Source organism: Triticum aestivum, chromosome 7D (genome assembly GCF_018294505.1).
Source record: "Triticum aestivum cultivar Chinese Spring chromosome 7D, IWGSC CS RefSeq v2.1, whole genome shotgun sequence".
Lineage (NCBI taxonomy): Eukaryota > Viridiplantae > Streptophyta > Magnoliopsida > Poales > Poaceae > Triticum > Triticum aestivum.
The window spans coordinates 219,409,894-219,419,482 of NC_057814.1; the positions used below are offsets into that span (position 1 = coordinate 219,409,894).

General features: G+C 44.7%; 1 protein-coding gene across 2 annotated transcripts; it reads right to left on the reverse strand.

Annotated features, from left to right (window-relative positions):
* Nucleotides 1-311: 311 nt before the first annotated feature.
* On the reverse strand, nucleotides 312-3,979 carry LOC123163681 (AT-hook motif nuclear-localized protein 10). Of its 2 annotated transcripts, XM_044581039.1 has the most exons (6): nucleotides 3,298-3,979; nucleotides 2,567-3,214; nucleotides 1,978-2,030; nucleotides 1,370-1,501; nucleotides 1,010-1,171; nucleotides 312-858 (listed from the first exon to the last, which is right to left on the reverse strand). In XM_044581039.1, exons 2-6 carry the CDS (start codon nucleotides 3,099-3,101, stop codon nucleotides 628-630), a joined length of 1,113 nt encoding a protein of 370 aa, XP_044436974.1. In that variant the 5' UTR covers nucleotides 3,102-3,214; nucleotides 3,298-3,979; the 3' UTR covers nucleotides 312-627. The 2 variants fall into 2 exon arrangements, with proteins under 2 accessions (XP_044436974.1, XP_044436973.1); XM_044581038.1 differs by having other exon boundaries at nucleotides 2,567-3,979.
* Between the last annotated feature and the right edge of the window lie 5,610 nt (nucleotides 3,980-9,589).

Genomic DNA, 9,589 nt, shown 5'->3' on the forward strand with positions numbered 1-9,589 from the left:
GCGAATCTGAGTTGCAGTCACCCTCCATAAATTTTGGCGATCGCCTTTTCAGCGAATATGGAGACGAGATTTCAGCGATTCTGCTAGAGTTGCTCGAAGCTTTAACTAACTGGAGTTGCAATATAGTGACCGCTGAAGCCAATGGTTAGCATACTGCGGTAAAGAACGTTTGCTCCAGAGCATTGCCAGTTGCTGTGTTGATTATGCTTGTAACCATATGTTTTTTCACGAGTTTTATCTTGCGTGTCAAATTCTTGTATCGCTGTTGGGGCATTGAACAAATCAGGTAAGAAGACAAGTTTTGCAGGACATACATGAAATTTACATGAATTGATTGAACATAAAAACATAATTATTTCGTAGCGCCTCATAGGGTCACAAGATCATACCTAAATACATCATCTCAAGACAACAATAAACAACTAACTGGCACAGAAATTCAAGCTGAGACGACCTACACAGCAGCTGCAGTTACCACTTATACCAGCTACAATGCTCCCTAATTAAACTTCTGATTTATACGACTAAATGGGAGCTAGTTAGACAGAAGTGACACTTCTACTTCCTGCCAGGGAGGCAGTTCACCGACAGTCTATCGATGTCTGAATTCGGTCAAGGATGCTGAGTTCATTTCCAGGGCATGCTGGACAAGATCGGCGGCTGGTTATTGTTGGTGGACGCATAGCCTTGATGTCTCGGGCTTGCGGTGCCACCAGACGATTCGCTCAATGTGCCTCTTGAAGGGGGGCTGTTGGCCGCCATCCCAGTGCTCGGAACGACCTTCAGTGGTACAGGTTCAGAAGGAGCCTGCGGCTTTGGCTCTTTTTTCCCACCAGCATTGAAGCTTCCCACTACTATCTGCATACAACACGAGTAATACTGGTAAATGATACGAATCTCCTTTTCTGAAATCTAGTGAGGAGAAAATATGCAGAGAATAAGAGCATCTCATGTCATTGACACTTTTCTTTTGTTAGCACATGAAAAATTGCGGGGTAGAAAACAATACCTGGATTGGAGAAGCTGCTATGAGGAGTCCTGCGACCCCTCCACCCAAGAGACGACCGTCAGGACCTGCCAATGAAACGCTGAGGCCCCCTGTTCGGGTACGCTGGCCTCCGTTGTCCGTTACGAAGATTGACCCGGAGAGTGACAGTATCTCAAATCGGCCCTGTGGAGGAAAGAAAAAAATAATCAGCACTGGTGAGTGAAATGTTGTACATTGTACATGGACACTGAACCCACAACTATGCAGGGATTTGCACTGCCCGTTGCCTCATGATAACATCTTGCGTGCTTTATTGCAAACGGCCCACAACCTCGTATATAATTCAGATTGAATTACTTCAAACTGGTTAAAAGAACAAACCTCATATGTTACAGTTCCACCTGATGTACCAGTTTGACGAAGTGTTACATTTGATATGGAACCATTTGCTGAGAGAACACAAACTGCACGAGTCCCATTCTGAGAAAATGACATAATCTTTGACGATACATCCTGAAAAATAGAGTTCAATATATTCTTCGTTAGTTGAAAACTGTGCTGATACCTTCAGAACTCGCCAGCTTAACACTTTCTAGAAGAAGGAGATGTAGCATCCAAGTTATGCAGCAAAGTAAAATATAGATAGCAAAGCATATAAAAAACCCCGAAAAGGAGGCTCAAACCCGCAAAGCATCAATAAGTAAAATAAATAAAAATCATGATCAAATTATAAATCTTCTAAAGCACAACATGAAACCATGGCCAAAATAACGTTGGCTTAGTGCAGACTGGAATTTGTGCTCTAGGATATCGAATTTGAAGGTTGATTGAGATATATACGGTCAGAATTGGGAGGGTAAACTAGAAAAACTGCACATAACCATCAGCAGCATATTATCTTAATGCAATGGGATAAGCTTAACTGATTAAAAATAGTTCATGCTTCAAACATCATTGAGTATAGCATGGAAGTTCAAATATTGTTATACCTCTCCAGCTTGAACTGTAAGAACATGAGGTGTGAATCCAACTCCTGCCGGCCCTGCAAAATAGCTTAAACTTAGGACTAACTATGCAAAGGAGAACTTCAACAGAGGCAAAGTCAACAAAACATCAGTGTCACATTAATATAATAAAAATATGCAAACAAGACACTTCAAACAAAAAAAATTGTATGGTCCATAATTCAAGGAGAAAACAGCATCAAATTAAATATCTCAGAAATGCATCAACACATGAATCGCTGTAAATGCTTTAGGTAAACCTGCCTTACCAACATTTTCAATTTTGAATCAATCAAAGGAAAACAACAAGGGAGTGCTAGATTGCTAAATTTTCCTAGCAGTTCACCCTTTAATTCTGACAGTGTAGAGTGTGCAATATATCTCATTTAGCCTCTGACCAGAGACAAATAGCACACTTAACCACAGTTCAAAGAGAAACCTGTACTCATATTCTACCACAAATCCATACACACAAAAAATGATGAGCTTCAGTTATCACTATTCTTGGAGCCAAAATCTTGAAAAATGCAAATAGTGTTCAAGATAGAATATTAATAGGGAATCGAGATGTTACCAGCACCATCCACGCGGGGCTTGTTGGTAGATCCCTTGGGCCGGCCGCGTTTCTTTCCTCCATCCGGCGACGCCGACGGCACGAAGTTTCCCGGCAGCGTGGGTGAGAACGGCCGCCCAGAAGCACCCTGTGTCACAGCTGGCGAGCCTGCAGCCGTCGGCACGGTCACCAGCGCCAGAGACATGGCCGCGTCGGGCCCGTACTTCCTTGGCCGCCCGCGCTTCTTCTTCGCCGACGGTTCACCCATGCCCGGCGGCGCCGCGACGCCATTACCTCCGGCGGCCCGAGCAGCGGACATGCTAGAGCCATGTGGTGGTGCTGCAGACCCAGCCGGTTGGTAACCAGGCGGCGCGACCGCAGAGCTCACCGGGGCAAACACGGGCGTGCCGTCCGCGGTGTACGCCATGCGCACGCTCTGCATGGCTGCGGAGGACGGCGGCGCTCCTGGCGCTGCCGGCGCCGGCGCTGGCTGGCTCTTAGGCAAGCCGAACAGATCCCTTCCCGCCATTAGCCCTTGCTCGGACCTCACCTCCATGGCTAGCGGCAGCAGCAACCGATTCTTGCACGAGAAGACTCAACGCCGCGATTTTCACACGGCTAACTAAGCTCACGAGCGCTCAAGCGAGGTTAGGACTAGGGATTAGGAAGCTGCGAAAACCCATAAACCCATCGCCGGTCAAACACGAGATCTTTCTAGCGGCAAACCAGAGTTTTACAGCAGAAGAAATTACCTCCAAGAAACCGAAAAGGGGGGACGGTAAAATCTCACAGAGAAGAGAAAGAGCAAGCTCGAGCAAGAATTTGGTGAGCCGAGCACAGAAATGGCAGATCCCCTTCTCCCTCCGGATTCAAAGACGAAACGAACCACAGCAGATTTGGAGCCCAACAGTTGCAGCAAAAGGAAATATCTGGGGTGCAAACAGAAAAGAAATGATAATAAGAAGAAGAGGAAGAAGCACACTTGCACACTCCTCCGTCCTAAAATGGAGACATCACGAGCTCACTCCAGCGCTACAGACGGAGAAGATCACAAGAGAGGGACAGAAGAAACGAATTCACAGATTTTTGAGCTACTCCTACCCAGCTCCCATAATTTCCTGCCTACAGCCTCCAATATATCCCACTTTTTTCCCACCCTCGCCAGTTCACACGCGCTCTTTCTTTTTCCTAATTAACAAAAAAAGATTTGGCCTTTTTGTGTCAGGGATAGGAAAAACAGGCCGCTGGTAAGTAAAGCACGCCGAAATTGCCTCGGGGGAAATATATAATTGCTGCTGTAGCAGATAAGAAGGTGAGGAGGGGAGCAGAGTAGTAGATGGATCATGGATGGTTGCAGGTGTCTAACAGCTTTGCTCCCCCGAATATGTGGTATTTGCTCCCGGATCCTCCTCTCGGCTTTTGGCCTCACTTGCCTAGGCTACACCTCTGCTCTTTTCCACTGTGGCCACTTGGCCTGAACCACGGCGATTTTCCCAGCATGCTAGTACCAACTGGCACGCAGATAGAGCCCAAGAATAAGAGCACGTTTCTGTTTGACCAGATTGCCAGAATAGTTTTAGATTTTCTATGTTTTAGAATATTTAAAACCAGTATTTCTGTTTTTTTAGGTTGCCATTTTGGGGGCCACCGGCGGGTTAAAAGATCTTGACATGAGACCACTAGAATTATACCGAAATTTATGATTCCGTTTGCATTTCAAACGAATGGTCCTAAAACATGCGGGTTTGCTATATTTCAGGTGCCCGAAAATTTCCTTCGCGTCAGTTACCTTTCCCGGTTCATCCCAAGCTCGCTGGATAAGATGGGATCGCCGGAGAAGAGGCAGCCCCACTATCTTCTAGGGGGGAGGGGGGAGCAATTGCCCCATTATCTATCTTTAGGGGTGAGGTGCAAGGGATCGCCGTAATTCTTCACCGATGAGGCGGGGCTTAGAGGGATGGCCAGGGCGGCGGTCAGCAAGGGCGGTGGGGGGAGGTCAAGGGAAAGGCGGGGTGACGAGACTTCGATAGCTGCCGGCAGCGAGAGGCGGAGGCAGGTGGTTAGGGTTGGGTCCGAGAGGGCTGCAGGATCGGGGAAGAAGATGAACACTGACGGAAGGAAGAAGGAGATCTTGACGTTCATCCATGATCAGATGGCCCGGAGTAAAAGTGACTGATACAAGAGAAATTTTAGGCATTTTAGGGATAGACGGTTCCTAAAACATGCGTACAACTACACAAAACAAATGGATTAGTTGTGTCCATCCGGGGACAACCGATAAAATGGGTTTTTTTTTCACAAAATTATTAGAACGCAACTACTTGACGTCACACGCTTGCTAATCCGATTCTTGTGGTACAACGAGTAATCTTATTTGTTTGATCAGTATAATTGGATCTTGTTGGTATTTTTATGAGGATTAAGTCTCACTATATTCTGAAAGAGTTTTCCCATTGACTTGGGCCTCTCAGATTTTTGTTACGTGGTGCAATCAAACAAACTTCAATGTCGATTCAGTCTTATAGAGTTCGAGTGATAACAATATGGTTGTTGTTTTTCTTCTCCTTCATTTTTTGAGTGACTGATAGGAGCTCTACCTTTTCATTAAGGTGGAGAGAATTGGTTAGTTTATAAGGAAAGCTGGTGATGCAGCTTGAACCACGTTGGTATTTCCCCAAAGAGGAAGGGATGATGCAGCACAACGACGGTAGGTATTTCCCTCAGTGATGTGACCAAGGTTATTGAACCAGTAGGAGAATCACGCAACACTACGTAAACAATACCTGCACACAAAGAACAAATACTTGCAACCCGACGTATTAAAGGGGTTGCCAGTCCGTTTCGGGTAACGGTGCCAGAAATTGTCGAGTTGACGGGATAAAAATATGATAGATTAAATAAATAAATCGCGAATAAGTGCAAAACAAAATAAAGTGCAGCAAGATATTTTTGGGTTTTTGGATTAATAGATCTGAAAATAAAAGCGATTAAAAATAGATCTCAAAGGCAAATATAATAAAGAAGAGACCCGGGGGCCGTAGATTTCACTAGTGGCCTCCCTCGAGAAAAATAGCATACGGTGGGTAAACAAATTACTGTTGGGCAATTGATAGAACTTCAAATAATCATGACGATATCCAGGCAATGATCATTATATAGGCATCGCGTCCAAAATTAGTAGACTGACTCCTGCCTGCATCTACTACTATTACTCTACACATTAACCGCTATCCAACATGCATCTACTGTATTAAGTTCATGGAGAAACGGAGTAATGCAAGAAGAACGATGACATGATATAGACAAGATCTATTTATGTAGAAATATACCCCATTTTGTTATCCTTAATGGCAACGATACATACGTGTCGGTTCCCCTTCTGTCACTGGGATCAAGCACCGTAAGATCGAACCCATCACAAAGCACCTCTTCCCATGGCAAGAAAAATCGATCTAGTTGGCCTAACTAAACCAAAGATTCGAAGAAGAAATACGAGGCTATAAGTAATCATGCATATAAGAGATCAAAAGACTCAAATAACTTTCATGGATAAAAACATAGATCTGATCATAAACTCAAAGTTCATCGGATCTAAACAAACACACCGCAGAAAGAGTTACATCAAATAGATCTTCAAGGGACCATTGTATTGAGAATCAAAAGAGAGAGAGGAAGTCATCTAGCTACTAACTACGGACCCGTAGGTGAAAGGATCGAGAAGAGGTGTCTAGAGGGGGGGTGAATATACTTTAAGAAGAAAAGTTGCAGTTTTTAAGTTCTTTAAGTTGATGTGGAGTTTTGGCACAAGTTTAAACATTCACAATACATATCAAGCAAGCACGACAAGAGTATATGAGCAACGGAAAGTAAAACATGCAAGTTGCAAGAATGTAAAGGGATGGGATTGGAGTGTGCAAACGCAATTTGGAGACACGGAGATTTTTTATCCATGGTTCCGATAGGTGGTGCTATCGTACATCCATGTTGATGGAGACTTCAACCCACGAAGGGTAACGGTTGCGCGAGTCCACGGAGGGCTCCACCCACGAAGGGTCCACGAAGAAGCAACCTTGCCTATCCCACCATGGCCGTCACCCATGAAGGACTTGCCTCACTAGGGTAGATCTTCACGAAGTAGGCGATCTCCTTGCCCTTACAAACTCCTTGGTTCAACTCCACAATCTTGACGGAGGCTCCCAAGTGACACCTAGCCAATCTAGGAGACACCACTCTCCAAGAAGTAACAAATGGTGTGTTGATGATGAACTCCTTGCTCTTGTGCTTCAAATGATAGTCTCCCCAACACTCAACTCTCTCCCCGGCAACCTTAATTCCATTTTTTGTAATCTTCTTTTATAGACTAAACTAGTGATAAAACAATTAACTAAAAGATTCGATTGCAAGATCTAAAGATATACCTTCAAGCACTCACCTCCCCGGCAACGGCGCCAGAAAAGAGCTTAGTTGACGGGGTGTGAGTGCCGCTTACCTAGCCTCCCCGGCAACGGCGCCAGAAAAGAGCTTAGTTGACGGGGTGTGAGTGCCGCTTACCTAGCCTCCCCGGCAACGGCGCCAGAAAAGAGCTTGATGTCTACTACGCAACCTTCTTCTTGTAGACGTTGTTGGGCCTCCAAGTGCAGAGGTTTGTAGGACAGTAGCAAATTTCCCTCAAGTGGATGACCTAAGGTTTATCAATCCGTGGGAGGCGTAGGATGAAGATGGTCTCTCTCAAACAACCCTGCAACCAAATAACAAAGAGTCTCTTGTGTCCCCAACACACCCAATACAATGGTAAATTGTATAGGTGCACTAGTTCGGCGAAGAGATGGTGATACAAGTGCAATATGGATGGTAGATATAGGTTTTTGTAGTCTGAAAATATAAAAACAGCAAGGTAGCAAGTGGTAAAAGTGAGCGTAAACGGTATTGCAATGCTAGGAAACAAGGCCTAGGGTTCATAATTTCACTAGTGCAAGTTCTCTCAACAATAATAACATAATTGGATCATATAAATATCCCTCAACATGCAATAAAGAGTCACTCCAAAGTAACTAATAGCGGAGAACAAACGAAGAGATTATGGTAGGGTACGAAACCACCTCAAAGTTATTCGTTCGGATCGATCTATTCAAGAGTTCGTACTAGAATAACACCTTAAGACACAAATCAACCAAAACCCTAATGTCACCTAGATACTCCAATGTCACCTCAAGTATCCGTGGGTATGATTATACGATATGCATCACACAATCTCAGATTCATCTATTCCACCAACACAAAGAACTTCAAAGAGTGCCCCAAAGTTTCTACCGGAGAGTCAAGACGAAAACGTGTGCCAACCCCTATGCATAGGTTCATGGGCGGAACCCGCAAGTTGATCACCAAAACATACATCAAGTGAATCACGTGATATCCCATTGTCACCACAGATACGCACGGCAAGACATACATCAAGTGTTCGCAAATCATTAAAGACTCAATCCGATAAGATAACTTCAAAGGGGGAAACTCAATCCATTACAAGAGAGTAGAGGGGGAGAAACATCATAAGATCCAACTATAATAGCAAAGCTCGCGATACATCAAGATCATATCACCTCAAGAACACGAGAGAGAGGGAGATCAAACACATAGCTACTGGTACATACCCTCAGCCCCGAGGGTGAACTACTCCCTCCTCGTCATGGAGAGCGCCGGGATGATAAAGATGGCCACCGGTGAGGGTTCCCCCTCCGGCAGGGTGCCGGAATAGGGCCCCGATTGGTTTTTGGTGGCTACAGAGGCTTGCGGCGGCGGAACTCTTGATCTCCTCTGTTTTCCGATGTTTTTAGGGTATATGGGTATATATAGGCGAAAGAAGTCGGTAAGGGGAGCCACGAGGGGCCCACGAGGGTGGAGGGCGCGCCCAGGGGGTGGGCGCGCCCCCCTGCCTCGTGCCTTCCTCGTTGCTTCCCTTACGTAAACTCCAAGTCTTCTGGATTGCTTCCGTTCCAAAAATAACTCTCCCGAAGGTTTCATTCCGTTTGGACTCCGTTTGATATTCCTTTTCTGCGAAACACTGAAACAAGGGAAAAAACAGAAACTGGCACTGGGCTCTGGGTTAATAGGCTAGTCCCAAAAATAATATAAAAGTGCATAGTAAAGCCCATTAAACATCCAAGATGGATAATATAATAGCATGAATACTTCATAAATTATAGATACGTTGGAGACGTATCACCTTGCATGTATCCAAATGGAGTTCCTACTCCAAGTTTGAAGCATCAATGATGTTCAATTCTCCTCTCAAACGGCAAAAGACTTTCTCATCAAGCGGTTTGGTGAATATATCCGCCAATTGCTTATCGGTACGAACATGCTTAAGATCAATATCCCCTTTGGCAACGTGATCTCGAATGAAATGATGACGAACTTCAATATGCTTAGTTCGAGAATGTTGCACGGGATTGTGAGCAATTTTGATAGCACTTTCATTGTCACAAAGCAATGGAACATGTTTCACATGTACCCCATAATCTTTAAGAGTTTGGGTCATCCAAAGTAATTGAGCAGAACATGAACCAGCTGCTATGTATTCCGCTTCGGCGATGGATAAGGATACCGAGTTTTATTTCTTGGAGGACCAAGACACAAGAGATCTACCAAGAAATTGACACGTACCCGAAGTGGACTTTCTATCAACCTTGTCTCCGGCATAGTCCGAATCGGAGTAGCCGACAAGATCGAACGAAGACCTCTTAGGATACCAAATGCCAAAATTTGGTGTGTGTATTAAGTATCTCACTATCCTTTTCACAGCCTTAAGATGACACTCCTTAGGGGCCGCTTGATATCATGCACACATGCACACACTTAGGATAATATCGGGACGGGAGGCACAAAGATATAACAATGAACCAATCATGGAGCGGTAAACCTTTTGATCAACCGGTTCACCATCTTTGGTCAAATCAAGATGTCCACTCGTAGGCATGGGTGTAGTCATACCTTTGCATTCTTGCATATTGAACTTCTTGAATAAGTCCTTGGTGTACTTTGTTTGAG